A 22090-nucleotide genomic window follows, 5' to 3' on the forward strand; every position below is an offset into this window, starting at 1 on the left:
GCTATGTAATCATCATTTATTAGAATAAATACAGTTGTCACAAACCATGCATTAAGTTCCACAACACTCCTGCTGTGATTTTAGAAAACATAGGATTGCATTGTAATTTGCTTACAGTACACTACGTTTACTCTCTCATTAAGCCAGACTTGTCCAAGATATGACAAGTGCAATATCTCATCCGAAAGGTTTTGTTTTCTTTTGTTTTTTCAGTAACAAATCCAGAGTGAACATTAAAAAATAGTAGGAAAGAGTCTTAAAATATGTTAATACACAAAGCACTGTGTTTCTAGGAGGGAAAAACAGAAAGCTCTGTATGTTTTTACATTGATGTAAACTCTGCTTTTGTTGCTTTGAGGTCTTGTGAAACATTAGCACACAGCCTACCATAGCTCAGGCTTTTTCTGAGCCACAGAACCAAATGTAATGTAACTGGCTGGAACTGAACCCACAGCTGTGACAGTGAAGCTACAAGGCACGTTACACAGACTTTAAAAGGCAGCCAATCTCTTTGACCATATATTCATGTGGAAGCATGAATGCTTGACCTGCAGTGTTCAAGACTACGCAACAAGCCCCAGAATTCCCTTGCTTTTGCTACCAATCTCTATGCTAAAGGCAGATATCAGTAACATTAAATATTAGCCGTCCTGTCTTTTAGCGCTGATGGGGTGAGACTGATATTTTTAAGCTTTAAAACCAAAATGTATTAACCCATCACAATCCACACATTAAATATGTCCTGGATTAGACATGAAATAAGCAATGCTAGTTATCAAGATGATTGCGATTTAAAACTGTTTGCTTTTGGGGAAGCCCTTCTTCAGTAAAACGCATCCTGTTGGCAATTTGTCCATGTTATACAAGCTAAGGTCTGATCTACACTAAAGGGAAAGGTTGAATTTAGATACAGAACTCCACCTATATTAATTGCCCGGCTGGAGTGATTGTATCCGAATTCAAGCTTCTGCACCCATCTCCACTGCAGGAGGTCAAAGAGAGCACACACTCCCATAGACCTCCCTTCTGCCTCCCAGATGCACTAAATTGAAGTCCAGAAGATCGACCGTGGCAGCATCCATATTCTGTGTAGTGAAGACATACCCAGAAGGTCCCACACCTGGCAGGAGAACTCATGTCAGGACTACTTCACAGGCCAATGAGATGCGCAAAACCAACGTCAGCTCCAACCACCACTCTGCCTCAGCTGGAGTGGGGACCTGAATTCAGGTCTCCCAACTCCTAAGTGTAGTGCTAATTGCTGGGCTGTAAGATCTTCTGGGGTGGGGTTCCCTCTCGCTTCTCTGGAAGCTCTTCCACTTCATATACAACATTTGAATTGAAGCAGGAATTTAGGGTCTAGGCAGCAGCTGATCAGGGGGGTTGAGGATCCAAAGTTTGAACTTAGGTGCCCACAGTGTAGGTGAAGCACCAAAATTCTTTGTGAATCTAGTCCTTCCAAACTAACTCATTAGTCCTTCAATCACCACAGCTGCTTCCATTGTAAATGTGATCTGAATTTCTAATGGAAACAAGGAGGAATTTCTTCCCATTTTTTCTTTTTTTTTTTGGACAATGGTCCCATTATGGCACTTTCATATATCATAAAGAAATAAAAAGTGTTTTCTCCCTTTGCAAGTCACTGGTAAAGTGTCAAGATGAGATACAAAATGTTAATGAAGAGAAATTCACATAGCACAGTAGAGGGATACGTGTTTCCTCTTGCCCTTTAATGCTTCTGTGTAAATTCAGACCAGGTATAAGCAGATGCATTTTATTTGTAGTCGATGAGAGATGAGCCTCTGCTTACAAAAGAACTGAACTAGACCCAGAAGAAGCAGTAACACTGTCTTCCTTGATAGGCTGCTCAGTTAAATGCTTTACATAAAAACCTGGAAGCCCATAATGTGACTAATGTGATAAACAGAAAACAATAATATAGTGGTTTTGACTCTCTCCTCTACATTCTGAGGGAAGGAATGCTATCAAGTACGTAGACTTGTTTTAGTAGGATAATATTATGTCTTTTAAAAGCCCTGTTCATAATCTGCTCACACACACTTCCTAGTCTTGCCTTCTTTGTATACTTAACTATATGTATGGCATTATTAGTCACATGAAGACCATCAAGTACTGTAAAGGTGTCTTGGGACAAAAGTTGGTACATTCAAAGGGTCTAATATTTTCTCCAGCAAAACTCAGTGGGAGTTCTGCCTAAGGATTACAACACGGGGTCCACCTTTCAAAGCAGTAGCAAAGTATCACTGGGGATTATGGAATGAAGTCAACAGAGCCCTGTGACTGCACCACTAGACTGACCCAAGTTCAGTGCCAGTCCAGTGGGTCTGATCCTGGTGTACACTTTACAGAACTGCCCAGAATAACCCAAGAAGCAGAGGCAACATCGTATTGAAGCTGTAGTTCTGGTTATAAACTTTGGGCTCTGTAATGGCCATTGCCTTCAAAGGGAGCACAAGCAAGCACGCTCGCTTTTCCTCTTGAAAGAAGAGGTCAACCAATCAAACTGTTCTCTCCCCTCCCCATTCATTCCCCAAAGGGTTAAAAAGCATGCATAAATCCAGCCCAATCTGGATGACCAGCTCCTGACCCAGCTGATCCAGAGACTGCACCTTTAAAGTACGACTACAGCTCCTTCCTCAGCACAACAGTAGGGAGAGAAAAAAGCCATGGCCACATTCGCAATCATTCCATTTCTAGACTAATTGTGCGTAAACATCAAGTGGAAATAATACTGGGTGGTAAGAGGTTAACATGAAAACTATAAAAAAACCCTCCTGGATTCATACAAACAATTTCAGGGGGGTGGTTTGTCCTTAGAAACAAATACAGGGACACACACAAACCTTATTTAAATGGAAACCATGCAGTTTCTAAATACATTACAATGCAAGGGTCTGCTGTGGTATTTCTAGCAATCAAGCCTAGCATATCTTCCACTGCCAGTGGTAAGCTTGTAGTTTACCAAAGAAAGTATGAAAGAGCACTGCCCTATCAAAAAGGGTTCAAGTTTTTCGTGTTTATCCAAGGAACTAGTGGTACACTTCTTTATCAGCAGAACAAGAATGCCTGTTGACCCGAACACACAGACCCACCAGTTTCTCAGAGCAAAGACATAAAAATGGTATTCAAAAGGGAATTAACATAAAACACAGGGAGTATTTTCAGTGGGCACGTCATGCAAAGAGTTACATAGAGATAATGTGAACAGAAGAAGGAATGCCATCATGCAGCATGGAATATAGTGTAAGGCACAAAGGGAAAACTGAGGGTGCTGGTTTTCCCTTTTCCCCCACCCCCACCCCCAAAGAGATTGTGAGCATTAACCACTCATCAGCTTCCAGGATCATTCGACATTCTTGTACTTTGTGAACAGGTTGTATAAAACCCTGAGGGTAGACTTCAGATCCAGGTTAACCACATCTGTGGAAGAAAAGAGAGAAATTCTTAGGGTGTTTTAAGCACTACCTCTCAGTTTCCTTGGAATGAAAGAAATTGTCTTCTGAGCTATGAACTCAAAAAAAATTAAATCAAATTTTAAAATAACACATCCAATTTCTTCAGATAGTATCATACGAAAGACCTCAAGAAACTTTACCCAGCATGTCAATCAATGGTATTTTTAAATTTCTGTCTGGAAAGAAAAACATAAAAAGGAACCCCCATCCCTGCCCGATCTACAATTTGTTGCATACTGAAGGGTTCTTCTGTCTCACACCTACTACCTCATGAACAATATTGAAAAATACTCCATGTGAGATACTATATCACAGCTTGAACGACTTCTAGGTAGCTTCTACCAGGGACATTGCTTATCAGGGTCCAGAGAGGAGATTTAAGCCTAAACTGTGTATTTCATGTGACCCACCATATCTAGAACCTCTCAAATCAACTGCTGTGCAGTGAGCAAGACTTAAGCTTTTGCTTTGTGTGTGCCAGATCTTCCTGCATCTCCTCTTACTGTGCTGGAGAGTGGGTACATTTCCATCTGAGCAGGGAAGAGTACCTCAATGGTTCCAGTCCACCAAAACCACAGGCCTTTCCCACTCTCCCCATTCTCCCTCTTTGCAAATTTCAAGCTCATTGTTCATGGTCGTGGTATTTTCCCACCTCAGATGCACAACAGAAAGCTTCTCTCTTTGCTCCTCCTCTTCTTGTGCTACGATAACACAGAGTAAGTAGCGCAGAATAGTTCATTCCAAAGACTGCAAGTGGAAGGTTGGGCGCCCAGTGCCCTCGCATCCTGAAGAGAGCATTTCCCGACATTGGCAGCACAGGAGATGGGGAAAAGCAGCAGGTAAAGAGTTGGGAAAGGACAAGCATAGCAGGGGAAAGAAAAATGAACAGGGAGAGGAAAAAACTAAGGAGAAACCATACAGGTAGAAGAGGAAGGAAGAGAAAACACAAATAACAACCAGACCAGATTCCATTGGCAAAAAAACGTGTGTGAGAAGAACAATACAGAGCAAAGAAAAGGGGGAAAAAAAGGTTGTCTGAGCTGGGCAAATCCTTCTGAGGGACAATGAAAACACCCACAACCAGTTTGGAAAACATCTTCTTACTCCTGCTTCCTTCTTTAGATGACAATCCACAAGCTCCCGTATGCTTCAGATCAGATTTTCAATCTCCTCTCACCCTCTTCCTGCATCTTGTATTTTGCAGTTGTATGAAAAGAGGCTCTTTGCCTTTCTCATTACATGTGTGGATTGAATGGGTATGAACGGTGCTGGCAATAGAGCCTCACACAGAGGACATATCCTGCCAACATGCCTGCCCTGACATGATCCCTTGTTGGGCAGGAGAGAAATTTCTTCTCCAAGAATATTTGATTCCCAGGCTCAGAGATGGGATGGTTGACTGGCTCCCAATTAACACCACTTGAGGGGACAGATTTGTGCTGCCCACATTTGTTCGAGACAAAATTAACCTTTTTAACACAAGCCACCAGACAGCCACTAGCGTTACTAAAGGGCGAGCAGCCTCTCTCAGCTTGGCTGGATTTGAAGGGGTGACTGAGAAGTGAAAAATGACATATCCAATTACCAGTTCCCAAGCATCATATAATTCCCTATGCTATCCCCTCTCTCATATCCTTCAAGGTGTGCACAAGCAGCAGGGGGTAGGGGAACACCTCAGGGAAAAAAAAGATCTTGCTTGCACAAAAACAACCCCTATAATGCAGGAAGAAAAGTCTTAGTGTCAGCAGAACTGTTTCTGTATATCACCGTTTTCTAGAAGGCCTAGGAAGCTGTTTAACACCTCAGCAGCACAACACTCCTAGATGGACTGGGACCATGTTAGTACATTCTGTGCAACAGGCCTAGATGCTTCAGAGACAGATTTAAATGTAAACATAGCCCTAAGGAGCAATGCTTCATACCAGCCACAGGCTCCACAACTATCAGGTCATGGGTAAGAATCTTTGCTGTGGTCCAGTGAAACCTACAGGCAGATTCCACCTACTGATGCTGGTAGCCAGTTTGGAGGGCCAATACCAAACATTGAACTCTGGCAGTGCAGAGCCACCTGAAAGTTGGCCTGAGAGGTTAGCTGAGGAGACTGTGGCATAGGCAATTGCCAACAGGCACAGAGCTTGTGTTGCCAACTCTACGCATCCAGCCAAGACAGTGTGTTCCCAAGGACGGAAGGGTGGCCAGGAAGCAGTCCACTGTACCAATCCCCCTTGACTCCACTGTAGACAGCTGGAAATTAGAGCAGCTCTAAGGCTGCTCTGACCTCTGCCTGAGACCAAATTAGCCCGCAGCAGACCTCTGCAATGGGGGCAGCATGAAGGTGACATGAAACCCTCTTCCACTGCTGCAACAAGTTCAGCTCAGCTAGAACCAAGAATCAAAGACTACATCTCTAGGGGGCTAGTACCAGTCTCTGTCCTTTGTCACAGCACCTCGTCTGCAAGATAAGTAAACAGTGCAGCTTATTTGCAATCATTGCTTTACAGGTAAAATAAAATGGAATGTCTGTTTTTTTAGAGTAACAGGTGGTCCTCTGCCTGCAGGGATTCCTAGGACACATGCACCATCTCCCATTGGCTTACTTCACCCCTTCCCTACTATTCTCATTTATCTTAAACCCCTGGACACAATTTGGACACCCTTTCTGAGCCACTGGTGCCAGTTCTGCCTTAGCTGATGGGAGGTGATAGGGAGGGAATTATGACATGTTTCTCCCCCATTATGCTGAGAAAGAATAAACCTATATCTTGTACTTGCTAATGTAATGTCATGATTCATTGCATTTAAGGTCAGATGGGTCTATAATCTTCTAGCCTGACCTCCTTCTTAACACTGGACAGAGAACTTCACCATGTAATTCCTGCATTAAGTTTAATAACTTGAGCCTGGCTAGAACATATTTTTTAGAACTAGAACATATTTTTTAGAAATATATCAACTTTTAATTTAATGAGCTCAACTGATGGAGAAGCCACCTCATCTTTTGGTAATTTGTTCTAATGGTTAATTACTCTCACTTATGAAATGCTTGCCTTATTTCCAGCTTAATTTTTTTCCAGCTTTCAAAGACTGTCTAGCCTTCGGGTCTTGTTAAACCCTTGTCTGCTAGATTAAAAAGGAATATGATCTCAGACATATCCTCACTGCATAGGTAATTATAGACCATGATGAGAGGCTCTGATGAGAGGAATGCCAGATGTGCCCAAGAAAAAACCATGATTTCAATCTTCCACTTCTTGTAAGAGGAAGTTTGTGTGGCCAAAACCTAACCAATGCTATTTGACAGAATGCCAACAAAAGGTGGCAATAAATCATAAAATAACCTAAAACAGAGTTTTAAATTAATGACATTTCTACCGCCTGTCAAAAATCCCTTAGGAAGATATAAAGCAGCCTGCTTCAATTCATTCTACTTTAATGATGTGCAGCAAAACTTTGCCTTCAGATGTGCCTATGTCTATGTGTTCAGTGGATATAATGGAAGCCAGAATTTAGCCTGTAATTTGTACAATGTTGTATACACCACTCAAAATGACTTCTTTATATTTGATTGCAGTGATAGTGAGTAGAGCAGGATGTACTCAATTATTAAATTGGACACTCGACCTGCCTCTTGTGAGTCCTGCAGAAAGAACTTTTCCATGGCAAGCGGTGGTTCAGTGCCCTATCCCAGAACAACTTACAACAAAGAATGCAAGAGGCCTTTACTACCCAAGTCACAGAATCACAGGGCTGGAAGGGACCTCAGGAGGTCATCTAGTCCAGCCCCCTGCTTCAAGCAGGATCAACCCCCACTAAGTCATCCCAGCCAGGACCTTGTCCAGCCGGGACTTAAAAACCTCAAGGGATGGAGAATCCACCACCTCTCTAGGCAACGCATTCCAATGCTTCACCACCAACTGCCTATCAATGCAGTAAATGGCTTCACCTGAGGTACTGTCCACTCCATTTGGAAACAGAGTCACAGCAGTGCAAGAGGATATGTACAGCGAATCCCCCACATAAAACATCCTGTGGCACATAAGAAATTGCAACACTGTGAAGTGTTATTCAAAGGGACACTTGCATGTGCAGCACCTGACTTTTAGGGTTCCCCACAGAAGGATAAACTACTGCAAAAAGCACAGCCTCCAATACTACTGTCCCTTCCACAGAAGCAGAAGTACAAAACCAGCAACATCTCTGCTGGAAAGCCCAGCTCCATGCAGCTTATCAGCACTCCTCTCACTCAACCAGGGCAACCAGTGCCAAAGAGAAACCATACACACAAGACTGTACATCCAGCAATAGCGGGGGATAATCAGACTGAGAAGACTGCAGCATTAGCTATCCTTGCCCTCCTACTTTTAGTCATAAACTTACTTTCTAAAGGGTACGATAATCAGCTGATCTGAGGATCACATAGACACTGAGACCTGTCCCATTCTTTCTACAACATCCTCTGCCATACATTGAATCAGAGGGCAAACAACATACAGTCTGGAGCAAACAACATTTTGAATGGCTTTCCTGCAGTAATGGTCAGGCCAATCTACCTGCCTTTGCCTCTTATGGCCCTCATCTTCTCCACCATGCTAACAATGCCCGTTCTGATTTTAATCCCACAGTGCCCACAGCCTCCCACAGGCCCCACACATGGACTGTCTTCCTTAGTCTGGTTTACCAAGTTCATAGGGCCCCTTCAATCAAGTCTCTCTGTAAGGTACACTTAGAAAACAGGAAAAACAGCTTAAGCCAAGATGACGTACATATGCCTAAGCTGAGTAACTGGGGTATCCTGATGCCCTGATCTTTGCACCTTCCTTACCTCTTTGTACCTCCCGGGTCAGGCACCCTCAGGACCGGAGTGGTCCCAAATGAGGGAATATGCCAGACCAGGGGAGACCAGGCCTCCAAGGATCACCTGTACAGGCATACCCCTTGCCCCTGGCTGCCACCAGCTCCCTGCCCCCAGGCTGCCTGAGGGACTCCCCACTGCAACAGGGCTGCTGCTGGCAGAGATTCCCTGCCCCAGCCAGGCTCCCCACCCTGGCTCAGCTCCCTTGAGGGCTTCCTTCTGCCTTGGGGCTGGAAGGGTTCCCTGCAGCAGGACTACCAGCAGGGCTCCTTCTCTCCAGGGGGAGCATCCCACAAGCCAGATCAGCTCTGGGCAGCTGGTGCTCTCTGGTCCAGCAACATCCATGGTCCTGCTTCTCTATGAATGTTACCAGACAAGAGAGCGCTGGACAAGAGAGGTTCAACCTGTATTTATTATCCTCATTTGTGTCATGGAAAGTTAGACTATAAGCCCCTCAGGACCCCTTGGCTTTCTGTTTGCTCTGCAAAAGCAGCAAGCACACTTCTGAGGCACTCACAGTGAAAGCCAAGGTTGCCCAATGACAGTCCAGAAAACACAATTCCTCTCGTTAGTCAAAGAGCAAGCAGTGTGAAGATAATGCAAGCTTCTTGATGCTGCTCTGTTAATTAACTTCAGTATTCAAAGGTTCAACTTTTAAAAAGGCAAAAGGGTAATTCCAGCTTCATGCTCCTTTGGTACTTAGCCCAGCACCATACGAGCCAATGGGGGCTTTTGTTACTGATTTCTACAGGAATAAAATTAGCCCTTCAATTATTTGTCTCTATGGTCTGGCTGCAAACAAATTGGCGCTAATCGTGTGGGTAACTGTTTTTATGTAAACTTTCCACTAGGAAAAGGATCAAGAGCACCCAACTGAGCTAACGTAGGCTGCTGAACAGCTATCATGCAGCACTATCATTTACGAAAATCACAGGTCTGACTTGAACCTGTTAATGCTCATTAAGGGAGACAACATAGAAATGCATAATAAGTCTTCTGGATGAGAGAGAGTAAAATACACAAAGATTTGCTACATGAGTTGGTACGTACGCACACACACACACACTTTCATCTGGCATGTCGGGGGAATGGTATGTCAAATTGAGGTTAACTAAGAGGGAGGGAGTTTGAATGTGGATCTGAGCTCTGGGAAGGAGTTTGGGTGCGGGAGGAGACTTGGGGCACACAAGTGGTTTCAGAGGATTGGATCTCGGGGAAGCACTCATCTCAGCTGGCTCCTCCCTGCTGCTGCTCCTGGTGTAGTTACAACTAAGCAGCTCTACACACAGTCTCCATGCGTAGCTCCCATTTGTTGCGGTTACTGGCCAGTGGGAGTTGTGGAGCTAACACTTGGGCCTTGAGCCTGCTCCTAAACCCAACCCTCTCCCAGATCTGGCACCCAAAACCCCTTCCACCCAAAACCATTGCCACGTCCAGCCCTCAGCCTCACACTCCCCACTGCATTCTGGACCCCTCTTGTTCCTTGGCCTAAGAGCAGCAGGCATGTCACTGCTTCTGGAGAACCACAGAGGGAGCTTGCCAGGCCTGTGCCAAGTGACCTATACACAGGACTTTATATGAAGATCAGAAATGTCTTGTTTATGGAGATAGCTGCATGTTACAGGACTCATAACAGTGTTTATTGACTATGTCCCCACAATATTATTTCCTGATATAACAACAATCCACTGCCTTTAATGGAGTATCACAAGTGATATAATTGCCACTATGTCTGTAGAGATCTTTTTTGCCTCTACAGAGTATATATTACCTTCAGGACGAGCCTTTGGTTTCTTGAGCCCTCCATCTTGCATCAACTCAAAGGCAAAGGAAACATTATGGACCTGCAAAGAAGCAATTTATTCAATTTCCCAAATTCAAACAAATAGCAAATAAAACAAGTTACTTTCTTTTCATTTTTCTTGACATCCAAAATGATGCTGGGATTTATTTTCTTTTCAAATCAGTATATGTTCATCTGAGTCTCAGGTGTTTGGCTCCCAGGAATAAAGGCAGCAGAATATAGACTTACTGAGGGACTCATTTAAAAAGAAAGTTTCTAAATTTAAAGAGTTAAAAATTTAATACAAGAAAAGTATGAATTACAACACCCTATGAAAACTTGGCAGAACAATCAATAGTTAGATTAGTATGCTGCTGAGATCAATACATCATAGAAATATAGGGCAGGAAGGGACCTTGAAAGGTCAAGATGGCACAGTTTTATAGGAGGGAAGGAACATCTATATTTCTGGTAAGCTGCTCTTGTCCCTATGCTTAAGATAAGTTACAATGTTTCAGACCTCCATGGAACAGATCATCTGCCATCCAAGCAGTAAGGATCATAACAGCAGTTACTCAACAGAAAACAGGTGACAATTAGAAGGAGAAAGATGAGAAGTAAGGTCAGGCTGAACATTTTCAAATGATTTTCACTCAATCATTACAAACTAAGTGCCCAAGCAGCAACAGTAAAGGGCTGTCCCTGCAGAAATAATTAAGAGCAGTATTTTGATGGGGGCGGGGTGGGGGGAAGGCTTCTGGGGTCTATGGAAAGGAAGCAGTCGTATTAACAGAGAAGCCACAAAATCTACTCCTAGAATTAAGGCGAAGTCAGAAAAGAGAACAGGGAGACATGTAGAAAAGAAAACATGAAGAGGATCAATTAGAAGAGAAAACTATTGGGAGAGAACGTTAGTCTGAAGGGATTTAACATGAGCAATCAGCTTTTCTTCTGGGTGCCTAGTGAGTTTAAGAAATTCTTCGTCTCTGCATGTGGAAAGGTAATTCAGATAAAGAGATCTTTGTATTTTTGTCCCTTGTAATTGAGGAACTCTGGAGACATTATGCAACATGCGGAGGGAGATTTAATTAAAACTACTCATCTCAGTGAGGAGGGGAGTTATGCATTCAGAACCCTTTTGCATTAAGATGAGAAGCAACCCCCTTTGTTAGCTTAATTGCTCAGAATTTTAATTTTTCCTCCTACTCCTGTTTGTCCTTCATTTATTTAAGCAAAAGCAATGTCAGAGGTAGAAAGCGGTGCACAGTTAAAAATATTAAAGCTAACTAATCCTACCCCCAAATATAAATATATACTTTCTTCTTATTACTGAAGACTGTCTGGTTCAAAACAATGTCTAATAACTTGAGGTCAGCAAGAATTCTCACGCAACTAGACATAAAATAAGCAACATAATCGTAGCTCAGAAGCCATAGCACTCTAGGTAGCCATTGTATGATTTTATACTCGGGAAAATTCAATCGAAGAGCGAGCCAGAAGTAAAAGCTAAGCAGTACCCTTGGAGATTTTTCTATGAAGTAATAAAAACTTCATCTTTTCCCACTTGTTCTATAAACACAGCCCACACACCAGGAAGTTCATCACCACCCACTCCCCTGCCATTCTGTATTAGGCAAAGAAAACTCTAGGATAACAAAGACCTACTCTGTTAGGTTAGGTCACCCTGGGGATGACCCTCTCTTTTTGAAGCCACTCCTACCTTCCATACATCCACATCTGGCAACCAATCACCTGCCTCACTGAACCAGCAAAATCCACATAGTTGTTTCTCAGACGGACCAACACCCACGAACAGAGCAGGGTGTTGCAGGCAAATGCTTCAGCCAGTTACAAGGCTCTCCTAACTTGGTACAACACATATTTTTCACCTGACCACATTAGCAGGATTCCTTCTGATGAGGATGAGCTATATCCCTCAAAAGGTGAGCTGCAAAGAAAAGATCCAGTTCTTTCAGGTGGTGGGCTCCTCCTGGTAAGTGCTGGGCCTCAACCTTCTCCCACTGAAGACAGCAGGGAAAGAAGGTGCTCCAGATGTTGCAGGACCACGCCCCTGAAGAGCACTAAGTTCCTGTAATTTTACTAACACCCCGAATGCCACCAGCTCCTGCTCCTACTCATGACCCTGGGGTGCCATGTGCACTCATATAAGAGCTACTACAAAATCGCACCAGGACAAGGAGCAGCTACACTGTCTGTGTGCCAGAAACACCCAAGGACTGCAACTAGGGTCAGCGCCTCACTGTGCTGCAGACTGAACTCATTGAGAGAATTACACAGCATGGAAGGAGGGGTGGGGGGCTACCAGTGAACTCTGCTACTGACACCAAATATGCCTCCTGAAATTTTCATCTGGGATACTCCAGGGCTCTCAGCTATCCCTCGCCCAGCCAGCTACCCCAGTGCAGAAACTCCCCGCAGCTCCCCCTACTTGTAGCAGGTCCCAAGGCTGTCACTTGGCCAGTCTTGTGGGTCACAGCATAGGGAAAATGAGCTGCTGCAAGTGAGATGCGGGTGGGCAAGCGATGGTGCAGGGACCAGCCCTCCAGCAGCAGTGAGGAGGAGCAGAGCTCGCTGCCCCTCTGCCGACTCAAGTTTGGCCCTGCTACTCCTCCATCACAACAAGGAGATGGCAGAGCCAAACCTCAGTGGCACTGCCACTGCAGCACACCAGGTCGCAATGCTGCTCGCTCAGTTTCAGCCCTGACATACCCCCGTCATGAGAGACAGCATGAGGCTCAACCCGAGTGGGCAGCTGGCAGCCAAAAGGGCTCCTCCTTGCCTTGACCATTGGGACAACCTGTTCCTCTCCCAATGGCACACAGCATTCATAACTTGCATCTCGCTCTAGGTGCCACTGGTCTACCCCACCCAGCAAAACAACTTCCTTGCTCCAGTATGGCAAATCCCTCACCTCTCTTCACAGCTCAGTCTGCAGCGACCGTCTACAAACAACCCACCTGAGTTATTTGCTTAGCTAGAGTTTTCCTCTGTGCTTGCCAGTGTGCTGTGTACCTAGATTATAAACCTTTTGGGGACAGGAACAATGGCCCCCCAATTCTGCAGTGACTTGTACACAAGCAGATCCCCAAGCCTGGGTAACAGTTATTGACATCGGTGGGGCTCTGTGTTGTATGCTGCCTACATCATGGTGCTCACTGCAGGATCCAGGCCTACCTCTTAGGGTAAGTCTGGTGCAGAGTCATGCCACTGTCAGTATTCATAAAATGCATTTCAATCCCAGCACTGTCAGAGACCAGCTGCATGGCTTTGCCCAAGTCACTACTGCTCTGCCTCAGTTTCTTACATGCACTGGAAGTAGTATGTCTTATTTCCCTATTTTACAGAGAAGTGACAAAAATTAGAAAAAATAAAGGATGGCTGTGGGAGAAGGCAACAGACGACGACTCAGGATATCTGGGTTCAATGCCTAGCACGGTGGAACTGACTACCTGCGCCATTTTGGACAAATCACTTAGTCTCCTTGTACCTCAGTTTCCCACCTGTAAAATGGGTATACTACTACTTCCTGTCTCCCGCCTTTTGCCCTTCTTGGATTGTAAGTGGTCCAGGGAAGAGCTTGGCTCTTACTGTGACTATGTATGATGCCTAGCAGAATGGAGCCCTGGTCTCAGAGGGCCCTCTATGCATTGCTATAGTAATAGTCAGTGGGTTTTTTTGTGCATAAGAAAAAAAAAGCAGGTACTCAGCCAGCTCCCCCCATTCCCAAGGCTGGGGTTGCTGGTGTGTGGAGGGACCCTGCCAGCCCTGCAGCTGGGAGCTGGCTGGGATGTGGAGCCTCACCAACAACCCCCAATGAGGAGGAACATTGATACCATCATATAAAGAGACATCCTAATAATTAAATAAGTAAATCCAATTGAACATGTCAAAGTTCTATGTAAGTGCAAACTATTTATTTTATATTCCTTGGGTTTAGGAACATAATCTGACCACAGCTGTGCTGAAAAATCATAACCCCAAGCTCTTCTTCTCTTGAATATGTTTTTAGGTCTTCATATGCTGAATGACTCTCTTAGCCTAGCTGCGAGGCTCATTCCGGAGGTATTGGTAAAGTCATTGGGATTTATACCTTTGTTTCACAAGCAACCCTTAAAGTACTGATTCTAGTAACTGCCAGATGTTACACCAACTGCATCTGTGCTGCTGCCTTTGAAAGAAAGGATCTGCTATTCTTTAGCTTAATTGGGCATGAAAAGAATAGAACCAATGGATTGAAAACAGCATGTGCGAGATGGAGGAGAGAGGAGTGCAAACTGGAATTTCTACTCACCTTCTGATCAAAACTTTCAGGTGTTAAATAGAAGTGGTAGAGTGGAACAAAATAGTCTTCTAGCAGACCCATGAGCAATACCAAATAGACACCATCTGCAAACTGAGAAGAGATACATGTGAAATTTCCCAAATGGCAGGCAGGAGGCATCTGGTTTCATGCAAGGCTTTGCAAGAAATGAGGAAAATCCTGGTAAATAGCGCAAGCCATTTACCTTTATATGCAAAAAATTCATTAGCTGGTTTATAGACATTTAATAATCTACTTTTTGCCTATTTGGGACTGGGAAAGAGATCGTTGCACTTGTGTCAGAAAGAGTAGGTGCCCTCATTAGTGCCTCTTCTCCATTACTCTGCCATCCAGGTCTTGTAGCATGATCAATGTCTTTCCAGGTTCAGAAAGCCAAATCACCTTTTACTCTGTAATCCATTGACCAAGCCCTATGTGGCAAGACAGGTTGCTGCAGAGAGGCCCAGGGATAACTCTCCACATGTGAGAGCACCAATTTCTCCAGCTTCACTATGAGCAACTACAAGGAACTACATCCTTAAACCCAATCCAGAAGACCACACAAAACTACTTGTGTGTGCCTTTTCCTCATTTTACACCATATGTGTGTTCCCATGACTTGGGACGAGGTGCACCGACCCAAGAAGACAGCCACATGCAAGCCAATGAAGAGACCCACCAACAAAGTTCCAGTGCTCTAAAACAACGTAATTCCTGTGAGACATACCCTGAAATTCTGATCAGAGATAAGGTGGCACATGCAAAGCATTGTCTGGGGCAGGGAACATTTTTGTCCTGTGTTTGTACAATGTTTAGTACTATGGAGTCCTAATTCATGACTGGGGCTCTTATGTTCTACAGTAATACAAACAATAAAGCAGTGTAACAGCCCACAGATATCTGCACTTCAGAAACCAGAGCCACTTAATGGAGCATCAGATAAGGCAGTATCATGTTAAGAGACGCAGAACCTCCTGTAAGTTGGCCCCAGAACTGTACTGAAACCTACCATTCACTAAGGCCACAGAACATCAATCAATAGATGATCAATTTAATCCATACCAGCCTAGGTCCGACTCAAACCAATTACCTAAATTAAATGGTCAGTATTCCATAACCAATTCTCTAGGCTATCCGGTGCCCACACTTATTCTCCTGGGCAAACAGCAAAGAATAAGTTAACCAATTTTAAAGCAGCCTTTATCTTCAGTGTAGTTTCTTTCATTACACTGTGTAATTGTTTCTATTACAGCAGTTAGACCTACGCAAGCTTCAGATATACTGGCCCTGAATGAAAGCAACATGTTCCTATATTCATGTTTGATTGAGTCATAGTAGCTGTGTCTACACGTGCACGCTACTTCGAAGTAGCGGCACTAACTTCGAAATAGCGCCCGTCGCGGCTACTCGCGTCGGGTGCTATTTCGAAGTTAACTTCGACGTTAGGCAGCGAGACGTCGAAGTCGCTAACCTCATGAGGGGATCGGAATAGCGCCCTACTTCGACGTTGAACGTCGAAGTAGGGACCGTGTAGACGATCTGCGTCCCGCAACATCGAAATTGCTGGGTCCTCCATGGCGGCCATCAGCTGGGGGGTTGAGAGATGCTCTCTCTCCAGCCCCTGCGGGGCTCTATGGTCACTGTGGGCAGCAGCCCTTAGCCCAGGGCTTCTGGCTGCTGCTGCGGCAGCTGGGGATCCATGCTGCAGGCACAGGGTCTGCAACCAGTTGTCGGCTCTGTGTATCTTGTGTTGTTTAGTGCAACTGTGTCTGGGAGGGGCCCTTTAAGGGAGCGGCTTGCTGTTGAGTCCGCCCTGTGACCCTGTCTGCAGCTGTGCCTGGCACCCTTATTTCGATGTGTGCTACTTTGGCGTGTAGACGTACCCTCGCAGTGCCTATTTCGATGTGGTGCCGCGCAACGTCGAAGTTGAACATCGACGTTGCCAGCCCTGGAGGACGTGTAGACGTTATTCATCGAAATAGCCTATTTCGATGTTGGCTTCACGTGTAGACGTAGCCAGTGTGTCCCAATATCTAATCTGAGTTCAAAACACAGACAGATATAAGATGCAACATTTACCGAAACAACTGGAGATTTATCCTGGTTCACATCAACACCCTGAATTCACACAATTGGGAAAGACATGCTGTGACCTGCTCCCTTCCATAATTTAATTAATACAGCTGGTGCTTTGCAAATGCTTTCTTCGAAGTGTTACAAAAATTGGTCTGAAACCCAGTCATGTATTACAGTCAGTAAGCACAAATATTCTAAAACCTCCCTTGTTATCTGAAGCTAAGTGAGGCTACAAATTACCAGCAATACCTGCTATAGCTCACGTTTGTAATAAGTGGGTATGAGAAGCTGCCAGAGGCAAATGCTACTGCAAATTACGATGGCCTACAGGATAAGGTTAACACTTACAAAGGAGTAACCCTCTAATGGAACTGTTCACATATATAAAGATAACTGTATGAAGAAGAGTTTGAAGAGGTGGGATCTAAATAAGATATATTTTCCTGTATTAAAATTCCTACCTGGGTTTCTAATTCTGTCACTTCCAAATTCAGCTTATTTAGGTGTTTGTTCACAAAAGTGATCAGAGACTGTAAAGAAAGATGACAAGAATTAATAAAGTTAAAAACAAAAACAGATTCCCCTTTAGTAGGGTTAATACAGCATTAGACTTAAAAGATTAGTAAATAATAGTCATGAACCACTCTTTACCAATAAACACAAATTTAACAAAACAAGAATTGAAGTGATATATTAATGTAAATTACTATCTCCATTGCAGAATCACCAGATGGTACTCTTCCACATCTTACATGTTATTTTTCTTAGTATGATAGCACATTTTTAGTCTTGGAGAAAATGCTGTGGTAGTGCCAATTCAGTTGTGAAACAGCAGAAGTGTGCACTGTCTAACTGAATTTTCTACACAGAATCAGTTCTTGGGCCAGAACTGTTCTATGGAAACCAGTCACTGGTACTGAGCTGAGACTCTTGAATGCAGCAGCTGCTTGTAACTGCCTCCAGCCCAAAACTGGTGTGTATGCATGAATAAACAAGTTCCAATAAGAATATACTGAGGCTCTGTCTCAGTGATTTCCATCCCAACATGAAGTTGACTTGCAAGGCCCTGGACAACTACTACCATTCAGTAGAAGGGCAACAGCAGCATGAATTTTAGAAGGGACATGAAGTCAGATTTTAAAGTTTATATTAAATGTACAGCATTAACTCAAAATTCAATCAACACCCAGGCTACAAGCTTCTACACGTTAGTTTAAATACACATTGGAAACAGTTATTCTCTTCTGGTCCACAACTAGGGCTCTTATGTTTTACAGTCATACAAATAAAAACAACACACACATAAAGCAAAGAAGCAAATTTCAGTTCTAATCTCTGTAAAATAGTTACTATAATGAACTGTTTACCACTGGTATTTGTACAAGCTAATCGTGTAATGTACTGTCTTTGTTCTCTTCCAGATGGAAACAACAAAAGCTGACAGAGGAATGGCTGCTTGTCATTTTTCCCTCTGGCCCCACAAAAAGAGGCACGTTGAAAAGTGTGTGGCCAGTGATCTAGACCAAGAGAACAGACCCAGGGGACTGTTCCAACTATTTTTTGTGAGCATCCCTTTGGCTGCTCTAATGAAAGTGAAGTTAAAGGGTGCAAGTTAAACAAACCTTCTCAAACTTTTCTATAATGTACATATTATGGCAGATCTCCTAATTCCCTGCAACTGGTCCTGTACTTCCAGGAAGTGGTTGGCTGAGTATTTGCTTTCCTTCTGGGGAAAAGAGCATCTCTCAGTCTAATTGTTTACCTCTGTGGCTCACAGCAGTTTTCAGCCTAACCACTTTACTTCAGGGGCAAGCTGTGTACCTTGTTTTATCCACTCTCGTCATTGGCACAGGAGGGAAAAAGGGGAGGGGAAAAATCTCATAGTCTCTAGTGGCCTCTCTGGACATGGAGGCAACATATCAAATGTCTTATATCAGCCTCTTCCCCCTCTAGCAGGGCTTTGCCCCCTTCGTCCTGCTGGGGCCCAAAGGAGCTGTTCCAGAAGCAGGGCTCCCCCTGCTCCTTGGCTCTGTGCCTGCAGGATTCCCACTGGGTACCTGAGAGCATCTCTACAGTTCCTGCTCTCCAGCAGTGCCTCCTCTTCCCTGGTGCACCACTGAACTGAGTAACAAGGAGGCTTTTAACTAGTTCCTGCCACTCCTAGACTGGCAGCGGGAGTCCCAGTCAAACCTACCTATCTCAAATGGTTCTACCAGATTCTAGATTGCCTCATGACATCTAAATTAACCAGGGAAAAAACCCTGTGGGGTTATTTAAGGAAAAAAAGGAAGTGTTTAAACTTGAGGTTAATATACCTGCTTTCTGTTACTTTCTTGTAGCCATCTGGTACAACCCCAGTGTGTGTGTGTGTGTGTTACAACTTCCTGTAGTCATAATTTGTGAATCACAACCAATACATCTACCCCTCTGACAACCACAGCATGCTAGGGAGATTCTCGAGCTGTAGAAGGGCACAAAGCAACTGTTCAGATCACACACCGGATGCTTCTTTGGGATATTAATACTTGAATTTTCCCTTCAAATGCTGTATGGAAAAATGCAGACACAAACACCAAGAATGATTCAAAACCCACTTGGAAATGATGAGACCTTAATTGGCTGCAATGAGCTACAAAGCTTTAAGTTAAAAGTTTCAGTTGAAACTCTGTGGAGTAAAATTTGTGTGATTCTCATAGACATATTTTTCTCCACTGACACCAAAAGTGTCTTCTACTATTTTCCGGACTTTTGGGACCTCTTCCTGCTTAAAAATCATCTCCTGACCACAGTAAAAAATGAAACTTTGAAACAGGTTACCTTTTTCACTACACTGAGTTTATCTGGTGCATGGTCAAAGAGGGTGTCAAAGGCATCTCGTTCTGATTCATAAAGAGACCAAAGCAAAGTTAAAAAAACTCTGTTCTGCCGTAACAGTCATATGCTTAAGTTATGCATGGTAACTTTCTACATTCTCAGTCTTAAGAAACACAATGGAGATTTAAAACACAAACTGGTCAGCCAAGATAGGTAACTAAAAGCCAAAGCAAATGGTAATGGAATCCCCAGGAGTACCTGAAAATTGTGTCTTAAGTCTATCCCTGCCCATCTCTTTTTTTTTTTTTTTGGTCCCACATAGTACTTAAATTGTAATGAAAGAGCTGCTGGAGCTCAAGCAATATTTTTGACTTTAATAACTGATGCAGCAAGCCCAGAGGTGCCAGGGCAATGAACCACCAAACCTGGAGGTGCTAGGAGGTCAACAATGGCAAACCTTGGCACAAATAAAGCGCTGGTCCCACATCACTTTTCAAATGACTTCAGAATGAAATGCTCTGGATTTGTATCACACCATGGAGACTTCATCCTACAGTTTATTATTAGAAAAGACTGATATTTCCCAAACATTGAGATTCTGGACGAAATTTTTCATTGCAAATTGGATATTCACAAAAACCCCAGAAACCTGAAAAAATTCAATCAAAAAAGTTTAGTCAAGAAACCTTCAGGCCGTGTCTACACATGCCCCTCATCGAAACTGGTTACGCAGGTGCTGATATGAATATTCAGCACCTCATTAGCATAATGGCAGTCAGTCGTGCTTTGAACTGTCTTTGAACTGTCAAAATGCAAACTGGCCGCATAGACGTGGGTGCTTCGAAACAAACCCCAGACTTCCAAATTCCCTTGTTCCCTATTCGTCTTGGGAATAAGGTAATTTCAAAGGCTGGGGATTATTTCAAAGTGCCCACATCTACATCTCCAGTTTGCATTTCAAAAGCAGCACTTTTGAAGAGTGACCATCTGGCATTATGCTAATGAGGCACTGAATATTCATATCAGCACCTCATTAGCCAGTTCCAATCCATGTCATTCACATGCCCCTCCAAAAAGGAGGGGCATGTCTAGACACAGCCTCAGTGTTTTGTTCAGCTGTGGAACTGGCTGCAATTCTTTGATTGTTGAAAATTTTCAAAAAATATTTGACATATTTTGAAAAGCCAGTAAAAGAGTCTCAAAAAATGGCCGTTTTTGTTTGTTTTATAAACTTATTGTCCAAGTTCATACCAATGGCACAGAACTACTATACGATACAGAACATGCTGTAGCAGAGCCTGCACCTCAGGAGAATAAAATGAGGAGGGAGACCAAAAGAAAGCTACTCCACACTACTATTTTGGAGTGGGAAATGGGGCATACACAGCGAGAGCTTTCTCAGAGCTCTTCTCTATAGCAGGAGTAAGAAAACTTTTTATGTTGGGTCCCCCTTTTTACCCCTGCAATCAGCTGGGGCCCCACAATCTGTCTAATAAAATCCAGACCAACAGAAATTTCTGTTATGTTCATATGAAAAAAAAAAAAGAAAAGAAAAGAAAAACTTTTCAGCATATGCCAGTCTATGGCCGTGTCTACACGTGCCCCAAACTTCGAAATGGCCATGCAAATGGCCATTTCGAAGTTTACTAATGAAGCGCTGAAATGCATATTCAGCGCTTCATTAGCATGCGGGCGGCAGCCGCGCTTCGAAATTGACGCTCCTTGCCGCCGCGCGGCGCGTCCAGACGGGGCTCCTTTTCGAAAGGATGCCGCCTACTTCGAAGTCCCCTTAGGGAATAAGGGGACTTCGAAGTAGGCGGTGTCCTTTCGAAAAGGAGCCCCGTCTGGACGCGCCGCGCGGCGGCAAGGAGCGTCAATTTCGAAGCGCGGCTGCCGCCCGCATGCTAATGAAGCGCTGAATATGCATTTCAGCGCTTCATTAGTAAACTTCGAAATGGCCATTTGCATGGCCATTTCGAAGTTTGGGGCACGTGTAGACGTAGCTTATATGAGTCAGCAACATAAACTGCTATGATGCATTTGGAGAGAGGATACTCATTATACAGGTGAAGGCAAAGCACATTTGAAGAACTACCTTACCCAGCCCTCCCTGGAAGCTATGAAAACAAAAATTCACTATGTTTAAAAAGCCATCCCCACTTCAGCCCTGCCAAGTAATTATCAGCAGTAACAACAGCTCCCTCCTGTTTAAAGAGCTTCCCCCACCCCCGCCCTTTTCCAGCCCTCCCCAGAAACCTTTTAAAGTAAAACAAAAGAACTAAAGAAAAGATCAACATACTGCAATTGCACTTTAAAAAACAAAGCCTGGACTCTCTTGGGGAAATTTAAAACAGGGGCTGTGCCGGTAAAAGCTTACCCCACACAGCTGCCTCTGCAAAACGTGAGGGGGCTGGAGACAGAAATGATGGCTGAGACTGCAGGGGGCAGGCTGGTGGGCAGCTGAGCCAAGAGTGGCTACAGGGAGGGAACTAAGGCCCCCGCGGGGACAGGGGGTGAGGGGGGGCAGGGACTGGAAATGAAGCTGGCCCTCAGCTGGCAGGGATGCAAGCAGCACACGAGCACAGCACAGCTGTGCACAGAAGCCACAGGGAGGCAGCAGCAGGCCCCCATGGGGGTAGGGAGATGATTGTGCTGCATCCACCTTTTGAAATGTGATGCCCCCACTCCTATGTTCTATAGCCTGCCGGCTATGGCACTGGGCTGGGATGTGGAAGATACAGGGTCAAGTACCTGCCCTGCTCAATTGA

At 44.2% G+C, this 22090-nt stretch overlaps 1 protein-coding gene across 1 annotated transcript in view; it reads right to left on the reverse strand.

Moving 5' to 3' along the window:
* Positions 1-22090, reverse strand: part of LOC142018195 (beta-parvin) — a 102926-nt gene continuing 80836 nt past the window's right edge. The window contains exons 9-13 of the mRNA XM_075003747.1: positions 19326-19387; positions 16970-17038; positions 14424-14525; positions 10100-10172; positions 1-3441 (exon numbers count right to left, since the gene is read on the reverse strand). Of these exons, the coding sequence (XP_074859848.1) occupies positions 3365-3441; positions 10100-10172; positions 14424-14525; positions 16970-17038; positions 19326-19387 (383 nt within the window). The 3' untranslated portion in view covers positions 1-3364. The remainder of the gene's footprint in view (positions 3442-10099; positions 10173-14423; positions 14526-16969; positions 17039-19325; positions 19388-22090) is intronic.

This window comes from Carettochelys insculpta, chromosome 1 (genome assembly GCF_033958435.1).
Source record: "Carettochelys insculpta isolate YL-2023 chromosome 1, ASM3395843v1, whole genome shotgun sequence".
NCBI classification, from domain to species: domain Eukaryota; kingdom Metazoa; phylum Chordata; order Testudines; family Carettochelyidae; genus Carettochelys; species Carettochelys insculpta.